Below are 22,737 nucleotides of genomic sequence, written 5' to 3' on the forward strand. Positions count from 1 at the left end.
CAAGACTGGTAAGTTTGGGGGGGGGGGGGGGGGAACTGCTGTCCTTGGGGCTCCTTATCCCAATTTCCATTTTGGGAGCTGGGCAATAATGCCAAGGAAGGTGGGTTCCTTGTCCACAGGGATTGCACACCTCAATGATGGTGTTTGGGCCCAAGGTGGAAGTAGGGATGATGGATAGAGGTAAGTGATAATTCTAAGGGTTCTTAGGTTCAAAATCCTGGGCTATCTATATTGGGGACTAAGGGGAAATGATAGTCAAAGTAATGTAAGTAGCTTGACTCATCTGACACATGCAGCCCCAGTCATTCCCTCTTTCAGATTTTCTGCTTCACTTGGGATGGCTTGCCTCCCCTCTGATTAGTGTAGCAGCAAGTCTATAAATTAATTTTAGGTAGCATTATCATTTTTCATTATATTGGCATGGTCCAATTTTGAGCAGTGAGAATCTCTAAAATTATTAAGTCTGTCTTTACTTCTATTATTTGTAGTGGCTGTATTCATCCAAATCTTACATACCTCTTGTTAAGTTAACTTCTTAATGTTTTATTCATTTTGTAGTTATTTTGGATGGAATTTTAAAAAAACCATTTCTTCTTTGGTTGTTAGTACTACAGACAAAAACTAGTAATATTTTTGTTAAATTTGTCAATTGTCCTGGTTTCTTCACTCATTTTCTGGAGTTCTGTAAGAACACCATCAAATTACTTGAAAACAGGTAATTTCATTTAATCTTTGTTTATATTTACACTTTCAATATTATTCTTTTGTCTTACTGCTGTAATTATATATATATATGTGTGTGTGCATGTGTATATATATTTATGTATACATACATATATACACACATACTCACAAAATTTGAAAACTATGTAGAACTATGGAGAAGAAAATTCTTTCTTTGCATTTGTTTGTTTAGCGAAAGTTTCCATCGATTTTAGGTATATGATTTTGATCATATTTAAAAAAAGGTCCCTTGCATCTTAATGTCTTTCTATATTCCTAATTACTTTCCTTCCTAACATATGATCAATTTATATAAAGCTACTGAGGGATGTTAAGAAGTATGTATTTAATTGAGAAATAGGTCAAATTAAGTTTATCCAACAATTCAATTCAGTTTTATATTTTTCTTAATATGCATATTATTGTTAGGTTTATCCTGCTCTGAGAAGGTACTATAACTATCTTCTTCTTCTTCTTCTTCTTCTTATTATTATTATTATTATTATTATTATATTATCACCAACATCCTTTCTAATGGATTCACCTTTTCTTTAAAAGAACTTTTAAGACATTTGGTATAGAAATATTTAATACTATTATCTACCATGCCTTGAACACAAAGTAGCTTCCCTATTTGTTGTTCGGGAAGTTATTGATATTCATTGTTGCCTTATCTAAGATCATATATCCTACTACTGTTTTTTTAGAGTTGCCTGAAGCAGTCAACTGATCCAGATGGAAGGATGGAATTAAAAAAAAACAAAACCAAAAACAGTATGTGAAGAACACACACCCAGGGTCTCAACCTACTTATTTTAACCAAAAGTTCTTTCCTCTTCTAGAGTCACCATGTTCCAAAATATTAATAGGCTTACCATTAAAAAAGTATGAAAGAAATAGGTCCAGTTTATTATGAAATATCATTCTTGTGACATCTTAAAGATGTTCAATACATTTAATATTGAAAACAAGTTAAGGTTCAAGAATACAATATCTTATCTGTTAACCTGGAGTCTACATTTTATCCAAAAAATACTAAAGCAAGGTAATAGATATGAGAATCGCAGAAAAAAATGGTGAGACATAAGAAAACAAACACTGAGGCTGATGTTTCCCAAACTAATTTACACTATTTAAAAAATTGTACCGAGGACACTGTGTTACCATCTGCTCAAATTTAAAGAGTAATAGGACTAGATGGATCATTTGTGAAAGAGACAGCTGTTTCCAAAGGGATTTCTAATGCTATTTCCCAATGTTCCCAAAGGCCTATTGGCACAGTGGGCAGGATGCAGATGAGAATGTCCTAAGTTGAATTACCTCCACTAAATAATATTTCAGTACCTCCATCTTTAAAACCCTGCTTCCCTGCTCTCCTGATGATAGTGAATTCCCATTAGATCTGATGTTGTCAGTGCACCAGCTATTTTTGATGCAATGTGTGCTTAATATTATTGACTCTGCAGTCATGCACATAGTCATACACACAAATCACACAGGAAGCCAAAGCTAAGCAATCACACTCTGAATGCCCAGCAGTCCAACAAGACACAAGCAGGGGAAAAGACATTTTAGTTGATTTGTAGGTTATAATCTGTGACAAACCACAGAAATCATTTGCAGGATGGTGTATGACAATATCAGCATAGGAGCAATAATTATTCCTCATGAAGTAACCAATAAGAAGAAAAATTTGCACATTTTTACCCAGTTTCCCCATACTTCCAGAATTACATTAATAACTCACATGCACTAAGAGTTCCCAAGCAGTTTATGTTACATATGATCTCTACTCTACTCAGCTGTTTCCCCTAAAATCTATTTTGTAAAATAAGCTTGCTAGTTTTCCTGCACATACACTAATACTAGTACATTCAAAGTCTTTCATATAGAAAGAATTTCAGATTCGTTTGACTGAAGAAATATGCCTTTTTGTAATATGCACTGCTCTGCATGGTCCCAGAGGGCAGAACTGCTCCAGGAGAAATAAGCAGAAATAGCAGAGAGGTCATTTTAGGCTTGAAGTAAGGCAAAACTTCCTAACTATTAGAATATCCCAAAGGGGTTTGTGCTGCCTATAGTAATAGTGGGTTCATTTTCACCTGGTGAAAAGCTGATTTGAGTACCCAGATCTGATAGCTTAGACAAGACATTATTCTTTATCAATTATAGCTGAAATGGACGGAATATTTCAAACAAAATCAGATGAGGGTGGTAAAAGTTGGGGGAACAAATGACAAAGGCAAGGAGACAGATCAAGGTTTGCAAAAAAAAGGAATATAAATGATGGAATACAAAATATTTAGGGAGATTTAGTAGTAGAATGGGAGCTTGCAGATTATCTTTAAAAGGATAAAATAAGAATGTCTAATTGATTATCAAAAGTTGCAGAAGCATTTTCATTATTTCCTTGTCTCATTGTTTCCTTATCTGAAAATAACAAGATTCCCTCATGGAAAAGTACTTTGGTCCTCACAGTCCTTCTGGATAGCAATAACTAAACAACCCATAGTCATTTGCAATAATGTCAGACTTCTAAAAGCACACCAAAGACAAGGCTAAGATGAGAACATTATTCCACATACGATGTCTTCAAGCAAAAACCAGATTAACTACTTGGTGAGTATATGGCAGAGGGGGTTTTTACCCAGAAAAGAGTTGAAATAAAATGGACTCTGCAACTCTATGATTCAGTGACACTTTTCTCACTATTTGGGTATAGTGAAGGGGGAAAAATGAGATTTTATGGTAAATTACTAAGTAAAAAAACAACAGATGAAGCTATAAGTGGAAATGGACTTAAAGCATAAAAAAACTTTCTTTTACAGTATAAAAAGCATTGACTTATGAGTAATATTAAACAAGTGTTATATTCTAGCTTTGTTAAGAAAAGCCACAACTCCCTAAAAATCTATGGTCTGATTAGTCAATATTTATTCAATGATTTAGTAAAAATTATTTTTATTAGTATTAACTCAAGTGGTTCTATGATGGATGGAATAAGCATTAGGAACCTACCATGTGTCAGGCAGCATATTAAATGCTTTACGAGTACTACCTCATTTGATAAAGAACAGTGTACATACTATAAATAGTTGATACTGAACAAAAATATGTATTCCTTTGTAAAAGAGTAAATATGCCTGATAAGTGGTTTGTAATTCATATTTCCAGAAATAGCACTGTGCTTTCACAATGCCTTTTGTTATACATATTTATTAAGTGTCTACCAAAGATGAAAAACGATGATGGCTACAAAAATGAAAAAATAATGGGAGTGCCTGTGTCCAAAAAGGTTGAATGCTGCACTATGAGGAAGGTAATGAAATGTGAAAAAGTAAATACATCATAAGCTAAAAGAAGAAGTGGTGATAAAAGCTTATATTTTCTCCTATATTAAATAAGGGAGTCATTATAAATTTTTTGTAGCGTGGGAGAGGCATGCTCAGACATGTACATTAGAGAAAATTAATTTGGCAGGTACATGAGGGATTATTGATGAAGAGCGAGGATGGAGGCAAGAAGATCAATAAGGAGACAGAATAAACCTCAAAGAACAGCATTTGTTGTTCAGTCATTCAGTTGTGTCTGACTCTTTGTGACTCTGGACTACAGCACACCAGGCCCTTCTGTCCTCCACTGTCTCTCAAAGTCTGTCCAAGCTCGTGTTCCTTGTTCCATGATACTATCTATCCACCTCATCCTCTGCTGTTCCCTTCTCATTTTGCCTTCAACTTTCTCAGCACCAGTCTTTTCCAATGAGTCCTGTCATCTCATTATATGGCCAAAGGATTTAAGCTTCACTATTTGTGCTTCCAATGAACAGTTAGAGTTAATTTCTTTAAGTATTGATTGATTTGATCCAGCTATCCAAGAACTCTCAAAAGTCTTCTCCAGCACCAGAATTTGAAATCATCAGTTTTGTGGTACTCAACTTTCCTTATAGTCTAACTCACAACCATACATTATTACTGGATTTACTATACAGAGCTTTCTTGGCAAGGTAATGTCTCTGCTAGTTAGTATGCTGTCAAGATCTGCCATAGCTTTCCTTCCAAGGAGCAAGTATCCTTTAATTTAATGGCATCAGTTGCTGTCAACAGTGATCTTTGAACCCAAGAATATAAAATCTGTCACTGCTTCCATTTCTTCTCCCTCTTATTTGCCAGGAAGTGATTAAAAAAAAAAAAAGTTAAGCCCACTTGGTATATAACACAAAGAAGTAAAAATTATAAATGTAGGTTCTATGTATAATGAGAAAATATAACAGCACTCTCTAGGGTGGCAAAGAACTAAAAACAAGGCAGGTATCCATTAATTGTTGGATTAAAAAATCCTAGGTAAATATAATAAAATATTATTATAAAATAAGAAATGAAAAATGAAAAGCATTCATGGAAACATGAGAATAATGTAATGCACTGATGCACAGCAAAACAAGCAGAAATATACAATGAATGTAATAATGTAAATTAAAAGATAAAAACTCTTAAGGAACTGAAAAACCAATCAAAACCAGGGAGAACGTATATCCTCAATAAATAACATATCACCCTTCCCAAGGGAGAGAGATGATGGAAAGTACTATGTGTATGGGTGTGGAATGTTTTTGCTTTATCCTCAAAATTGATTGAGGCGGAAAGATTGTGACATAAAAGGACATCAGTAAAAGATCTTTAAAAACAACAAAAAAGATTTAATTTCTAAAAGTAATTCCTGCTGTCTCCTAGTCAAGACATTAAGCAAAATCACTTCCTGGTGAATCAGTGAGGATTGGAACAGATATGTAGGACTAAAAATTGCATACTCCGGCTAGATAAAATGATACCAAGACTCATAATTTTGGACCTCTATTCTAGGACATTCTTGCATTTGCCATACATCAATCACTAGGTAAGGTAAACATAGGGGAAAACTTTCCCTTATGATGAAAACACATTAAGACTTTGTCAATAACACTTAAGCACCTTCAAATCTTTCCACTTAATTGATGGGAGGGAAACAAGTCTCTTACCCTCTATCCAATACAAAGTAAAAGCTATCATTTTCATAAATAGACAACAGAAATACATATAGCATGCTTCAAAAGAAATCAATCTATTTTACAAGTAGTACAAGTATTTTATAAGTGCCACTGAATTATAATTTTCTGTTGTACACAATATACACATAATAAATTCAGCATTGTGTTATATTGCTCAGAGAAGTAGGAAATGGCTAGAAGAAAAAAATACATTTTGAATTGGATATTATATTGAAATACAGTGAGAAAAGCAGAAGAAGAGAGTAGTTTAATCACACAGTACAGGGTTATTGAAACCATAGATTTAAGAAGAGTAACATTGACTGAGTCTGATATTAAGTTGTCAGGGCCTACATGTTCTACTAACAACTTCATCACTAAACAATGGATTTATTGACACATTCATTGTCATTTTTGCACAAATAAGTAAACAGCATCTTCTTCAAGTGAAAATGTAGTTATGCTCAAGAAAGGCACACCATTCTTTGATCACTACTTTCCCATCTTTGCCTTACTTGAAGAGTGAATATATCATAAGAGATATCCCATACACAAAAAATGAAAGCATATTTATTAGTCAAGTCACTACAAGACTTAGGAATAGCTCCTTCATCCTGTCATAAATCAGCAATGTTGTTTTTTACATTTCACTACCCATAAAAATGACCACCACCTGCTTCTCTTCCTTCTATTCATTTTGGAGGAATTAAAGATTCTGAGATCATTTAGCAGCACTAAGCATACCCACTGCCTAAAATAAAACATCTATTTGCAGCTCAGATTCTGGTTGCTTATAATAAAGATACAAATTTCTGATCATTCATCATTAAAAGGCTTATTCCAATGTTACCATGCTCTAAAATCTCATACTTAAAAACACTCATCTCTCACAAATCCTAATTCTGATCTCTACATTCTGAAATCAAGTCACTCCTTCTATTCTTTTTTTTTTTTTTAAAGCAATTGGGGTTAAGTAACTTGCCCAAGGTTACATGGCCAGTTATTTTGTGTGGGTGCTAAGTATCTGAGGCCAGAACCAATCCTGGGTCTCCTGACTCCAGGGCCGGCGCTCTTACTCACTGCGCCACCTGGCCGCCCCTACTCCTTCTATTCTTCAATTGCATTTATTGATTTTAAAATGCTATCTCCACAGAGAAGTGCACAATTCATTTAATTATGATTACATAAAATGCAACATACTGCTCATCTTATGCTAATAACATTCAGTAAGGTGCACCTTCTTTTTCGTTTTTTTTCCTTTTTTGAGGGCAATTGGGGTTAAGAAACTTGCCCAAGGTCACACGGCTAGTTTTTTGGTGTGTGTATTAAGTGTCTGAGGCTGGATCCGAACTCAGGTAGGCCTGGCTCCAGGGCCAGCACTCTACTCACTGCACGACCTAGACGCCCCAGGTGTACCTTTTTTCAACGGAAAAAGGTTTATTGTAAAAAATATCCTTTGGTAGGACATTGTTTATTTGTTCTGGAGAGCAGTTATATTATGCAATTTTGTCATATTGATTTTGGATACACTCCTATAGAAAAAAATTTTCATCTTATAGATAAAGGAGTGTCAGTCAGCACCAAACAAGGCAGAATCAACTAGTAGTGATGTCAGGTAAAAATTCTGCCACTTGGGGAAAATGAACAAAAACCCCTTAGTAAGAGCTACTTTCACCCAATTATTACTGGTATGAGAATATGTATAGAGAAAACAGTGAAGATAGGAAGAGACGAAAGAAACAAATTCAATGAAACAGGTTTCACAGTTAAAATACTAATTACACTAATGGAATGAGGAATTATTAGGCTATATTGTACATATAAAGTCCAATTTCATGTCCTAATTTGCTTCTCTACCCCACTATAATTTCTAGCTACCAGGAGATTAATATAAGGGAGAGTGCCAATCCTGTAGAAATGCCATTGTGAGAATAGCAATAACATTGAGGAACAGGTAAGAGCAGCAGGTAAGGTTGGGGCAAACACGAGTAAACAGGCTTGTGCTGTGTGAGTATATTTCTATGGCTACAAATGTATATATGAGTGTGTGTGTGTGTGTGTGTGTAATATATATATATTACACACACATATACATGCCACTAGAAAGTGGTGGAAAGTCTAGAGGAGGAATGTAGAATAAATTGTAGGGCTAAGGGATTGGCTTCTACCTAAGTAGTGGTGGGTAAAAGGAGAAATCTCTTGAATGTCTAAGGCCAAAACCCTTTACCTGTCTCTCTTCTATGATCTTTCAAATGTCTGTGACAGTAGTTCATCAATAACTGCTAGATATTCAGGACACAAGGAGGTGGTACATCTGGGCCAGGTGACTTAAATTCAACATATAGGGTTAGGTTCTTTCTTGTTATTTCTTAACTTAGACATCAACTTCCTGTGTCTTATGTTTTTTTTTTTTTTTAATAATGAACCAGTTAGTCAACAAGCATATACAAAGTGCTTTCTACATGACAGGCATTGTCCCCATTCTCCTTTGTAGAGAAAAAAATAAAAGAATTGAGCAACTCTGTCTTTATTTTGTTGTCAGTTACCACTGTCCCAAGGCAAGTTCAAATCCTTTCTTGTAAATGTCCTTTTTCTCACTAAATGGCTTTAAAAATGCCCTAAGCTCATTTTGTTATTCTTAGGAAAATGAATAACTCCCCTAATGCACTGGGGAAGATGTCCAAGCAGTACAATAGTTCTCAAAAGCAATTTGGGATTATACCCCAAAAAGTCGCCAAATTGTATACATCCTTTGAACAAAACATAAGAGATCCAAGACATATAGAAAGGATCCACATGTACAAACATATAACAGCACTTTTATTGCAAAGAACTGGAAACAAAATTTATGTCCATAAACTGAGGATAAACTTAAGAAATTATGGTATATGAATAGAAAAGAACATTATTGGGTACGGGGGACGGGGCACAGGCTGGGACACCTAAGTGTGAACAGGCCCTGACTAGGCCTGATAAACGTAGCGGCAAGATGACACACCAACCACAAGGGCCATTGCCAGTCCTATCACTGCAGGGCTGGGACTGGAGGGAGCTGGCTAAAGAACCCACAAAATGACAGAGAGAAGCAAACCTCCCACTGAAGACAGCCAGACAGGTCAAAGGAGCTGGGATTAAAACCAAGAATCACCTACCTAACAAAATTGAGTATCATGTTTCAGGGGAAAATATAGTCATTCAATGGAATAGAGGACTTTCAAGCATTCTTGATGAAAAAACCAGAGTTGAATAGAAAATTTTACATTGAGATACAAGAAGCAAGAGAAGCATGAGAAGGTAAACAGGGAAAAGCAACCATAAGGAATTTATCAAAGTTGAACTACTTACATTCAAACATGGAAAAACGATGATTGTAAATTATGAAACTTGTCTCAGTATGAGAATAGTTGAAGGGAACAGAAATGTATATATATATATATATATATATGTATACATACATATATATGTCTATATAGGAGGGTATATAGGCATATGAATGCATATGTGAGATTGTGTACATATGTGTACAAGTATACATAGACAGAGGGTACAGTTCCAGGTGAACAGGAAAGGATGATACTTAAAAGGTGAAATTAAGATGTGAGAGAGGAATATAATGAGAGGAGATGGGGAGAGATAGAATGGGGTAAATTATCTCATGTAGAAGAGGCAAGGGAAAACTGTTGCAATGGAGGGCAAGAGCAGGAAGGCAAAAGGGAATGAGTCAACCCTATTTTCAATGAATTTGGCTTAGGGAGGGAATGACATGCACACTAAATAAGGTATCTCACCCTATAGGAGAGTAAGGGCGAAGGGAATGAGAGGGGATTATGATGGAAGGGAGGGCTGGCTATGAGGGAGGGAAGTTGGAAGCATCCACTTTTGAAAAGGGACAGGATCAAAGTACAGAATAAAACAAGTGGGGGGTGGGATGGGATGCAGGGAAATATAGTCAGTCTATCACAATATATCTACTATGGAAATGTTTTGCATGGCTATGCATGTACAACCTATACTGAATTGCTTATCTTCCCAGGAAGGATGGGTGACAAGGGAGGTAGGGAAGGAATATGGAATTCAAAGGTTTAAAGTCAAATGTTTAAAATGTTTATTATTATTATTTTACATGTAACTGGAAAATAAGATATACAGACACTTGGGCATAGATATCCACCATGTCCTTACTAGAAAGTTGAAGGGGGCACGGAGGAAGACATAGGAGAGAGAAGATTGGGAGAGGGGATATGCAGTGGGAGTGCTGTTTTGGGATGGTGGGCAGGGGAAAAATGGGGAGAAAATTTGTAACTCAAAATCTTGGGGAAATGAATAATGTAAACTAAACTAAACTAAAAACTAAAAAGAAAAAAAAACAATATTATTGGGATGTAAGAAATGACAAAAGGGATTCTAAGAATCTTAATATGAACTGATACAAGATGAGCTTTGCATAATCAGGAGAAAATTTTTAACTAGCTACCCCATTTAAAGGAAAAATTTGATCAATGCATTGACCAATCATTTCCCCAGAAGATTAAGGATGAATCATGCTTCCTGACACGTACTGGAGAATTAATGAACTCTCAGTATAGAATGATACATATATTTCAAGATTATCTATTAAAGAAAGGTTTTGTGAGTATTAAAAAATGCTTATTTGTTAAAATGAAGTGTTTACTTGGGGAGGGGAGTGTCATGTACAGGAAGTAGAGAAGAGTGACTGATATGCCTCAAAAAACTGATACAAAGAAAAAACCATGAATGAATTTTTTTTTTAATGTCCAGCAGACAGCAGAATGAAGTCCAACCAGCGACAGACAAAAAAAGGAAAATGTCAGTATTTCCATGTAAAATTTCACGTATACTGAAAAAAACTGAATATGGGATGGTCATTGTTATATTCACCCAAGAGATCCTCTGAAACTGCTAATATGTCCTCTTCTCTTCACTGATGCATCTACAACTCTAATTAATGAATGTATCACACCTCTTGCCTGGGCTATTGCAACAGCCTCTCTTTCTCAAATCTTCCCCTTCCCTGTAGACCCTCTTCTCATCAGACAAAAAGATTTTCCTAAAGAACAAGTATGATCAAAATACCTCTATGCAAACCAATAAACTCCAGTGGTTTCTGATGAACTACAGGAAAAAATAAAAAGTCTTCTGTCATTTAAAGCTCTTTGTAAATTGTCTCCTTACTACTTTTCCAATCCTCTTGGATTTTAATTTTACTTTCCTTCATGTACTCTAAGATCCAACTGCATTAGTCTCACATTCAATGTTCTATCTCAAGTTTTCTTAGTTTTGCATGAACTGTCTCCCATACCTGGAATACCCTCCCTCTTACTCTTACCTCCTATGTTCCTGGATTCCTTCAAGGCATAGCTCAAATCCCACCTTCTACAAAAGGCCTTAGCTATGCCAGTTGCCATTATTTTTTTTCTGCTCTCAGGTAACCTACCATTTCTGTGTGTATATATAAAATCTTATATGCCAAGGCATTTTCATTTGTCTCCCCTCATTGAGCTCTTTGAGACAAGACTGTTATTGTCATTGTATTCCCAGAATTCAGTGCCTGCCAAATAGTAAGCACATAACAAATGCTTCTTTTTTTTGACTATCAGCAAAACTCTTAGCTTTATTAGCATTTATTTATCATAATTACATTTATGCTTCGTAATATGCTTCAGAATTTTCCACTGAATATTTTTTCAATACTATCCTTTGCTTTCATTATTTATCTCATTTCTATATTACATTTTATTTTCTTTGCCCCTCATAAACATTTCTCTTGACTCTTCCCTTAGATACCTGTGCAATAGGGTTGTCACAGACATATCCCATGCAAGTTTGATTCCGATTAAAGATGAAGTGAGTCCTTAGTAGCAGCTTCAGCAGAAAGTAAAAGGAGATGTACTTAACTATAGCATAGCATCAATGAAGATACAGGTAGATGTTCTTCTTTTCTCCTGCACCAACATTTGAGGAGCAGATCTTCTCGTCTTCAGTTTACTTCCAGCTCATTTAAATGTTTTTTTTGTCTACTTGGCAACCACATTTCTATCATTTCACAGGCTCTTCCCTGAGTGTCTCTCCTGCCTCACCCAGACCTTCATTTAAGAAGGTGCCAAATTTGGAAAGATGCTTGTTCATCTTTTACCATTCTAGTTATATTCCTTACTAAGACTTATTATAACTGTTCTAGGATCATTCTACTCAATCCAAATTTTATCATCAATGTCCTAGTAACTGTTATCTACAAGCTGTCAGGACACTTTACTTCTTTCCTTAATGAGTTAACTACATGACTTGAAGTCTTTCCCTCTACTCCCAATCCTCAGATCTGGTTATCCATTCTAAGCTTCTTTGCTGATTTACAATCTTTTTTTTTTTCATTTTTCAAATGTTATATTAACTTCTGATTTACAGAATTCATTTCCACTAGATTTTGAGTTACAAATTTTCTCCCCGTTTTTCCCCTACCCACCACCCCAAAATAGCAGTCTCACAGGATATCCCCTCCTCCAATTTGCTCTCTCCCATATTTTCTCCCATACCTCCTTCGACTTTTCCAGTAGAGCTTGGTGGATCTCTATGCCCCAGTGCCTGTGTATCTTATTTCCCAATTACATGTAAAATAGTATTAATAATCGTAGATAGATAGATAGATATTTTTTTAAACATTTGATTTTAAAACTTTGAATTCCAGATTCATTCCCTTCCTCCCTTGTTACCTACCCTTGCTGGAAAGACAAGCAGTTCAGTATAGGTTGTACATGTGTAGCTAATGCAAAACATTAACATAGTAGATATATTGTAAAAGATTGACTATATAATCTCCCTCCTATACCACCCCACACTTGTTCTATTCTCTACTTTGATCTTGTCCCTTTTCAAAAGTGGGTGCTTCCAATTTCCCTACCCCCCAGCCTGGCCTCCCTTCCATCACCGCCCCTCTCATCCCCTTCCTCCCTACTCTCCTGTAGGGTGAGATACCCTATTTGGTGTGTATTTCATTCCCTCACCAGCCAAATTCAATAAGAATAAGGTTGACCCATCCCCCCCTGCCTTCTTATTCTTCACCTCCATTGTAACCATTCTCCCTTGCCTCTTCTATATGAGATAGCTTACCCCATTGTTTCTCTCCCCATCCCTTCTCATTATATTCCTCTCTAACCTCTTAATTTCACCTTTTAAGTATCATCCCTTCCTGTTAAATTGGTCCTGTGCCCTCTATCTATATATACCTGTAAACATATATACACACATTCACATATGTATTCATATGCCCATATACCCTCATATATAGACATACATATTTCTATTCCCTTCAACTACTGAGAAAAGTTTCATAAGTTACAATTATTGTTTGTCCATGTAGGAATGTTAATAGTTCAACTTTAATAAGTTCCTTATGATTTCTTTTCCCTGTTTACCTTCTCATGCTTCTCTTGCTTCTTGTATCTGAATGTCAAATTTTCTATTCAACTCTGGTTTTTTTTAGCAAAAATGCTTGAAAGTCCTCTATTCCACTGAATGACCATATTTTCCCCTGAAACATGATACTTCGTTTTGCTGGGTAGGTGACTCTTGGTTTTAATCCCAGCTCCTTTGACCTCCGGAATATCATATTCCAAGCCCTTCGATCCCTCAGTGTAGAAGCTACCAGATCCTGGGTTATCCTTATTGTGTTTCCACAATATTCAAATTATTTCTTCCTGGCTGCTTGTAATATTCTCTCCTTAATCTGGGAATTATGGAACCTGGCTTCCTAGGAGTTTTCTTCTTGGGATCTTTTTCAGGAGGTGATCGGTGGATTCTTTCAACCTCTATTTTGCCCTTTCGTTCTAAAACATCAGGGCAGTTTTCTTTGAGAACTTCCTGGAGGATGAATTCTTGGTTCTTATTTGATCATGGCTTTCAGGTAGTCCAATAATTTTTAAATTATCTCTCCTGGATCTATTTTCCAGGTCAGTGGTTTTTTCCATGAGATATTTCACATTGCCTTCTATTCTTTCATTTGTTTGGATCTGTTTAACAGCATCTTGATTTCTCATAAAGTCATTAGCTTCCATTTGCTCCAATCTAATTCTGAAGCAATGATTTTCCCTATTGAGCTTTTGAGATTCTTTTTCCATCTGGCAAATTCGGCTTTTTAAGGCATTCTTCTCCTCATTGGAGTGGGTGCTTCCAACTTCCCTTCCCCCCAGCCTGCCCTCCCTTCCATCATTCCCCCTCTCATCCCCTTCTCCCGTACTCTCCTGTAGGGTGAGAATACCCTATTTAGTGTGTATGTCATTCCCTCCCTGAGCCAAATTCAATGAGAATAAGGTTGACCCATTCCCTTTTGCCTTCCTATTCTTCCTCTCCATTGTAACCATTTTCCCTTGCCTCTTCTATATGAGATAGTTTACCCCATTCTTTCTCTCCCCATCTCCTCTCTTTATATTCCTCTCTCACCTCTTAATTTCACCTTTTAAATTCCTATTAAATTGGTCCTGTGCCCTCTATGTATGTATACCTGCAAACATATATACACACATTCACATATGTATTCATATGCCTATAATATCCTCCTGTAGGAATGTTAATAGTTCAACTATGATAAGTAGTTGAGCTTTAAGTTCCACACGATTTCTTTTCCCTGCTTACCTTCTCATGCTTCTCTTGCTTCTGGTATGTGAATGTCAAATTTTCTATTCAACTGTGGTTTTTTCATCAAGAATGCTTAACAAATGCTTCTTGTCAGGATGACTGACTCATATATGCCATCATCTTTTTGTATACTTCTTTATATATGGAAATAGTCACGTTTCCTGATGCTTATGAAACTCATATTACTTTAAAAAAAATAAGAGAACTACTTAAGTTGTCTCTCTCTTATTTTGTTCCTCAAGAAAGCTATTCCATATATGTCCTGGACAAAAATATTAAAAACTCCACAGAGATACAAGGCTAATTATTAAAACATAGCACAATGGTTAAAGGAAAAAAAGAACTAAATTCCAAAGCAAGAAATAGGCAACGCCGTCACTGATTTATGGAATCTTAAAGAAGGAATAAAGGCATGTGATCTTTGTGACCATCATAGGAGAAAATGTTGGTAAAATGTTCTGACATTCTAAGAAAAATGCTATAAGTAACAACAAAATAATTATTAACAATAAAAATTTTTAAATGTTACTCTGAGGCAAATGGTTAAATTAGTGTGTGTGGGTGTGTATGGGTGTGGTTGTGGGTGGGTGTGTATTTCATTGCAATTGTCATTGTATTCCCAGAACTCAGTGCCTGCCAAATATTAAGCACTTAACAAATGCTTCTTGACAGAATGACTGACTCATATATGCCATTCATGTAATTCACTATTGTGCATCAGAGGAAAATATGGTTTATGTTTCCTTTTTAAAAAGTTAGATAGTGGGGGCGGCCAGGTAGCACAGCAAGTAAGAGCACCGGCTCCAGTGTTGAGAAGACCTGGAGATCAAATCTGGGCTCAGACACTTAGCACCCACCCAGAAACACCTGGCCGTGTAACCTTGAGCAAGTTACTTAACCCCAATTGCTTAGGGGCGGCCAAGTGGCTCAGCTAGTAAGAGTACCGGCTCCAGTGTTGGGACGACCTAGAGATCGAATCCCGGGCTCAGACACTCAGCACCACACCCAGAAATAACTGGCCGTGTAACCTTGAGCAAGTTACTTAACCCCGATTGCTCAAAAAAAAAAAAAAAAAGTTAGTGAAACCAGAAGCAAAATTATCTTCTTCTTTATAACCTAAGAGTGATGGGACATATATAGGGCAACTAACTTCTTTTGCAGTTTCTTCAAAGAACTATTACACAGATTTATGTTTTGTTCAGATACTCCAATAGTAAAGTTGAATGCTTGAACTATCACCAAATTGGTGATTTGAAAGAAGGAAAATTCTTAACCTTGTTAATTAAAATTTTATACTACTTAGTAGTACAAAATAAATGGTGGGCAAAATCAGAAATCACAGCAGATTTGTTTAATTTTATTAGTCTTTCATGTATCATTAATATAGTGCTACTATACAGTACTATAATATATATATACGTGATATAAAATCTCAAGGTATTAAATGAAAACAATTCTCTATAACCAATTAAGGTGCTTTAAATGCAATGCTCTAGAAAGCCAAAGCTCAGTTAGTAGATAAAAATTCTAAACTTGTAATCTTCAGGTTTACATATAACTAAGTTCTAAAACAACCCCTTTTGGTACTGAACTAGTGATTAAGCCCTCTTAAAATGATCCAGAACCATAAGACTAAAAATATTTTTGGTACTATTCAAAAATATAACTTCACATGTAACTGGTCTCTGAATAAATGGGTTTCCTTAATTTCTAGGAGTAAGTCTCTTACTCTTAGCAGATATAAGCAGCACTCACTAATCTAAAATACGTAATTAGGAGATAATATTTTCACTTTTTGACTTTGATTAGTGAGATGCTGTCTAAGAAACATAATATGGTGAAAACGTGGGTCAACAAATCAATTAACCTAAAACTCATGTCTCACCAAGTAGAAACACTTACCATCTGAGCGCAATTTTGATAGGTGTTGTAAGACATGATGTGAAAAGGTCAGCTGGAAGGTCAGGGATCATAGGTAGTAGTTCATTAGCTTCACATGCTGCTAGCTGAATGCAGTTTTTCATTGATGGGGGCAAAGGCATCTGGGCAAGTGGATGACTTGGGTTAATTGCAGCTACCTACATGGGAGAATATTAAAGAAAAAAAAAGTGACTCATTTGGAGAATAACTTGGCAAATATATCTGAGCACAAAGGAATGAATCAGCTATCACTGGTAGTTTTGGATTTTTCTCTGGATTTTTTCTGGAGTTTTGTATGCATTGATTCTGAGATTTTTTATTTCAGAATCAATTACAAGGCAATAAATAATTGCCAGACCTGTGAATAAGAACTGCCATCCCAAAATTCTTTCTTGTTATTGAACTTGAACTAAATTTAGAATCAAAGTCAAATATGCTAAATCTTAGTTTTGAAATGCAAACACTATAATCAGCCATTCTAGTTTGAAAAGCAAGGTGTTCACTATTGTGAACATTAGAGAAAAATACGGTTCATGTTTCTTTTTTCAAAAGTTAGATAGTGGAACCAGAAGCAAAATTATTTTCTTCTTTATAACCTAAGAGTGATTGGACATACATAGGGCAACTAACTTCTTTTGCAGTTTCTTCAAAGAACAATTGTTCAGATTTATGTTTAGTTCAGATACTCCAATAGTAAAGTTGAATGCTTGAACTATCACCAAATTGGTGATTTGGATGAAAGAAGATTCTTAAATTTCATAGAAAACATTATAAAATGACAATCTTATTCAAATAAAATAATTTTGGTTTCATAATACAGTAATATATTGGCTTTGTTATGGAAAAAAATTAACTTACCAGTAAACTGGGAGTAATAATGGCTGTTATTTAATTATTTCAATAGGAAGTATGTTTGAAAGCATTGTAACCAGTTAGGAAGGAAAGCATTATATAAATCCAAATTATTATTTTTATTTTCTCATGATTACATGATATAAAATCTCAAAGTATGAAATGAAAACAATTAGTTCTCTATAACCAATTAAGGTGTTGTAAATGCAATGCTCTAGAAAGCCAAAGCTCAGTTAGTAGATTAAATCATAAATACATACATACAGTATGCATGTGGTTTAGTTTAGTAACAGCAGAGTTAATCTCTACCACCTAACACTCTCAGCTATTATCATTCTCATGCAGTCAAAAAGGATGAACTCAAAAAAGGCAAACAAATTCTAATATTTTCTAAACAAAATATAATTAAGAGAGTAAATCTGCTTTGAAATCATGCAATAAATTCCATTTGTGCCACAGTGTCACTCCATTACCATGAGTACAAATGTTTACTGCAATAAAGAAATTCCATTTATAGTACTGTATAGTAACACTATATTAATGATACATGAAAGACTAATAAAATTTAAAAATCTGCTGTGATTTCTGATTTTGCCCACCATTTATTTTGTACTACTAACAAGTAATAAAACCTGGCAGTTCACAACAGGTTTTCTTATCATTTACAAGAAAGAATGAGATTCACAAGAATACATGGCATGTCAGTATACTGTACTAAGATTTCTTGATCCTGAAAATAATTGTGGAGAGGAAAATTTCAGAACTAGTTTTGTTTAAAGAAATACTTTGAATTGAATAGAGCAAGGTAGACACATAAGAAGTAATTCTCTTTAGAACTGGCCTATGAGTCACTATCAGGATATATGGGATGCACAAGGGTAGATTTATGATCTGAAAATCACCATCAGAGCAAGAAAATCCCAGGAATCACTCTTAAAAAATAAATTTCTAAATTTTTTTATTTATTAAATATTATTAGAAATATTTAGAATTTATTATTAGAAATATTTAGAATATTAGAAATTTATTAAATTTCTAGACACATGTGCCACAAAATGTAAATGTAGTGTATGAAATAAATAGATGGTAGCATCATACTCAAATGAAGAAATGAGACTATAGAGACATAGAAGTCCTTCAATAAGTTAGGTCCTTTGTCATCCTCTTAATTACTAGACTACTCTAGCAAGAGTCCTACCCTCCTCCCTGCTATTTATAGAACGTTATTCCCCAGCTCTGAGGTGAAAGGTAGAATAGGAAGGGATAAGCCACATATCTAAACCTATCTATCTAATGCCACATTTTTCATAGCACCTAGAGAGACCAAAATAAAAACATACAACTTTTTTATTGACATTCAAGGACCAAGCATTAATTACACAAAATCAAAATATTTATTTTCATTTCCCCCAGAGCCAGATAATTTAAAAAAAAAAAAACTTCTAAAGTGACCAATTTGTTATTTAATAAAACCCCTTGGGATCTCTGCTCCACTCCCCATCCCATCCCCAGCCCAAAGGATATGCAATTATATGAATAAGTGGAAAGATATAATTATAATACTTATGGGTAATCCTACAAGAAGTACTTGGAATACCATGTTACACTGGCAAATACTGAGTTACTTTATGATATATCTACATTTCATATCTATCCATATCAGTGTGCTCACATTACAGAAGTCCATCACAAACAAGCAAGGACATTTTTGAAAGTTACATTCTGAAGAGAGTTACAAACTATTAAGAATGATGTAAAAGAATATTCCAAGTAACTGATACAAGAAATTAAAAATCAAAAAAACTCTGGTTTTCACTTCACACTCATTGGGGGCGGGGGGGCAAGCCAGCAATACATTTACTAGTGGTGGAACCGGAAAATGGTACAATTATTCTAAAAAGAAGTTTTTGAATTATGCAAATAAAATTGTCTATATCATCTGGAACAGCAATTCCTTTGCTAGATATAATAAACCTTGAGGAGGTCACAGATAAAAAGAAAGGCTTTCTATACGCAAAAATGTTTATAATAGCACATCTTGTGTTAGCAAAGAACTGGATAAAAGGAGATATGCATTGGCTGGGAAATGGATAAACAAGCTGTGGTAGAGCCGGGAAAACAATATAACAATAACTATAAGGTAAATGAAAATGAACTTAATATAACTTAAAATGAATGTTGAGAAATTATAAAAAATAACAAGCCTGACCCCAAAGAAGCTATATGAAAAGAAACCTCCCCTTACTCCTTTGCAGAGAACCGAAGGAGTGAGACGGTCCATAGGATGCAACATTGCATATAATATTTTTTCCCCATTGATAGATCATTTTTTATTTTTTAAAATATGCTTTGTGATAAAGAATGGCTTTCTTAAAGGGAGAAAAAAAATCTAAGTAATATAAAAACAAGTCATTAATGCAAATCTATTTTAATGGGTATTAAAGTTTTGTTAATGATTTAAGGTTCAAAATAATATGTTTTATTTTCTCCAAATCCTTTTTAAAACACCAAGTACTTAAAATTGTTAATGCATTTATCAAGTAGATCTCTCTTCCCTGCCCCACCCTCCCATTTCTGTTCTCATACCTTAGTTAGATTATCACCATGGAATATATGGGTATATATAGACAGCAGAGTGAAATGACTCACCTAAGGTCAAAAAATTACTTGGAAAGACAAAATTAAAACTTAGGTCTACTGTCTGTTGGGATGTTTTCCATAACATTCTGCTTCTCTTTTGAATACTATCTGCCCAAAACATATGCTATAAGGTTTAAGAAATAATGAGTAAATACTATTGAGTGTTTTTTTTAAAAAGATAAATGCATACATGGAATGAATTGTACATATTCAGAAATGTATAAATGCATCATATTATATTACTGTGTTACAGTACAGTGTTTTTAATGTTCAACTTTCCAAATAGAGGGCACTAAGCATGTTTCATTAAAAACCCATTCCAAGAACAACAAATCCTGGAGCACAATGGTATTCTCACAAATAAATAAAAATTTAAAGTCTCTTATGAACACTGTAACTTTCACTACATTAGCTTTTAAAAAGGAGAAAGGAAACACTTTTAAAAACTAAGGTTTGGGGCAGCCACGTAGCACAGTGAGTAAGAGCACCGGCTCCAGTGTCAGGATGACCTGGGGTTCAAATCCGGGCTCAGACACTTAGCACCCACCCAAAAACACCTGGCCATGTAACCTTGAGCAAGTTACTTAACCCCAATTCCTTAGGGGCGGCCAGGTGGCTCAGCGAGTAAGAGCACTGGCTCCAGTGTTGGGATGACCTGGAGATCAAATACAGGCTCAGATACTTAGCACCATACCCAGAAATAACTGGCCGTGTAACCTTGAGCAAGTTACTTAACCCCGATAGCTTTAAAAAAAAAATAAAAATAAAAACGAAGGTTCTTCTCCAGCTATACAAACTAAAAGACCACCAGCAAATCCAACCTGAACCACTCAGGAAATTACTTCTTAGGTCTATTGTGACAACCCTGCTAAGAAATATGATTGGTTTGGCCACAATTTGAGTCTAAATCTCGTCATATCTGAGTCATGAAGAAAGATTTGTGTCATCTAACAGATGTGTCAGAACAGGCTTCACATAGAAGAATTCTGTTAATGGAATACATTCAGTTAGAGGCATCCTTGCAGCAGCATCCAGGGAGTTAGTTGCTTCTGCAGCTGTTTTGGCGTAAATGCTGCCTATTTCACTCTGGATGCTTTATGAAAATAGATGCCACTGTGCCTCTACTCCCACCCCCAATGCACCACCCCCTTGCCAAAACACATATAGAATAGGAGGTAGTAGGAAAAAGAAATGAACAGGAAATGTTATAAGAATGTGAAAGATGATGGGAAAATTGGGACAAACCTCAGGAGAATGAGGTTTACTGGCCCCCGATCTGAAGCTGAGTCATTTTGAAATTGTATTGCCTGAGTCCAAAAAGAAGCAGACTGCCATTAGTAATAAAACATTACCACTACTGAAGCATAGTACAATAAGAATGGGTTGCAAGATTATTAAAAACCATGGACTTCGGGAGCCAAAATGGAGGAGTAAGCAATAAATCAACATAATTCTCCCACATTCACCTCCAAACAACCATAAAATAGCGCCCCAAAACAAATCTTGGAACAGCAGAACCAGCAGAATGATGGAGTGAAACAATCTTTGAGTCCAAGAAATGGAGGACTGGCAGGAAATGCCTGTCACACTCAAGTAAAAGAAGAGCACAGCCCAGGACAAGTGTCTCAGCAAGCCAGCAGCAGGTCCCACTTCGACAATCTAGTGGTGGATACTGAGCCCCACTGTGGTGGAGCAGGCAAAAGTCAAGCCTAGGACCCCCTCCCTCCATATGTCTCAGCACAGCCAGTGGAACAAGTAGACTCCAGCTCTGAGAATTGCCACTTGCTTCAGCATAGCTTCAGGCAAATAGGCAACCTATGGCCGCCAGGCTTCCGTAGCAGTCCTGCGTAAATGGGCAGCTGCAAGCAACCAAATAATCACATGCTTCAATGTATCCCTGGGGAAATGCAGAAACACCCCACCAGCCTCAGCATATGCCAGACTCAGAGCACGACTCAGCACCAGCTAAGCGCTAGACCCCTACAGCCTCTAGCAGTGCCAGGCACCCTTTAAACCACCCCCATCAGAGCAGCACCAGACACCAGGGTTGATCATGGGGCTCAGGGCAACACTAGTGCAGCGCCAGATAAAAAGTAAGAGACAGTGCCTTTTCAACCTGGGAGTAGAGTTCAAATTCTAAAAAAAATGAAAAGTCAGGCTGTTGACTCCCATTTCATAATTTTCTTGCGTCGGTCTCATCTCTCTTCCCAATTTTTCCTGCACTTCTCTTATCTGTTTCTTAAGGTCCTCTATGGCCTATAACCAGCTCATATTTTTCTTTGAAGCAGGAGTTCTGACTTCACTGTCTTCCTCCTGTTCCATGCTTTGATCCTTTTTGTCCCCAAAATAGGAGTATAATGTTGGATTGCTTTGCTTGGTTTGCTTCCTTTGCCGGATCATTGTGCCACTCAATTACTTGTCTTTTGAGCTTTTTGCCACAGTAGGACTCTGCCACCAAACAGGGGAGCTTCCGTCCCAAACACTGGGGTTTTCTCAGCTGCCAGAGGTATTAGATGGGTGCCCTCTCTGAAGCCTCCAAACACTCTGGCAAGCTGGTCACACACTCCAGGACCTCTACCCTAGGCCGCAATCCAGATCCAAGCAGGTTAAAGCAAGAGCGACTGCCCCTCAGACTGGTCGCTTGGTCCCCTTACACTCTGCAGGTCAGGAGCTGAAGCTGCCATGTGGCAGAAGCTCCGCCATAGCCCTCAGCAGCTTCTTGCCCCAGGGGTAAAAGCTGAGGCACTCCCAACTACTGGGTCCCAAAGTACACACTGCACTGACCTGTCACTTTGTCCTTAGTATCTATGTGTTGATAATTCTGGACCCCCACAGCTGCAGGTGATCTGAAGTCCCTACAGGTGGCTGCTGGTCTGGCCCACCCTGGGGCTAAAACCTCTATGTGGGGCTGGGCTTGGCACCCAGAGCTC

General features: G+C 36.2%; 1 protein-coding gene across 2 annotated transcripts in view; it reads right to left on the reverse strand.

Moving 5' to 3' along the window:
* Nucleotides 1–22,737, reverse strand: part of RPTOR (regulatory associated protein of MTOR complex 1) — a 528,996-nt gene that overhangs the window by 295,968 nt on the left and 210,291 nt on the right. For both annotated transcript variants that reach the window (XM_069064093.1, XM_069064092.1), the window contains exon 6: nucleotides 16,298–16,473. In XM_069064093.1, the coding sequence (XP_068920194.1) occupies nucleotides 16,298–16,473 (176 nt within the window). The remainder of the gene's footprint in view (nucleotides 1–16,297; nucleotides 16,474–22,737) is intronic.

Source organism: Petaurus breviceps, unplaced genomic scaffold, assembly GCF_028583685.1.
Source record: "Petaurus breviceps papuanus isolate PSGF00001 unplaced genomic scaffold, PetGlider_PUasm1.0 90617, whole genome shotgun sequence".
NCBI lineage: Eukaryota > Metazoa > Chordata > Mammalia > Diprotodontia > Petauridae > Petaurus > Petaurus breviceps.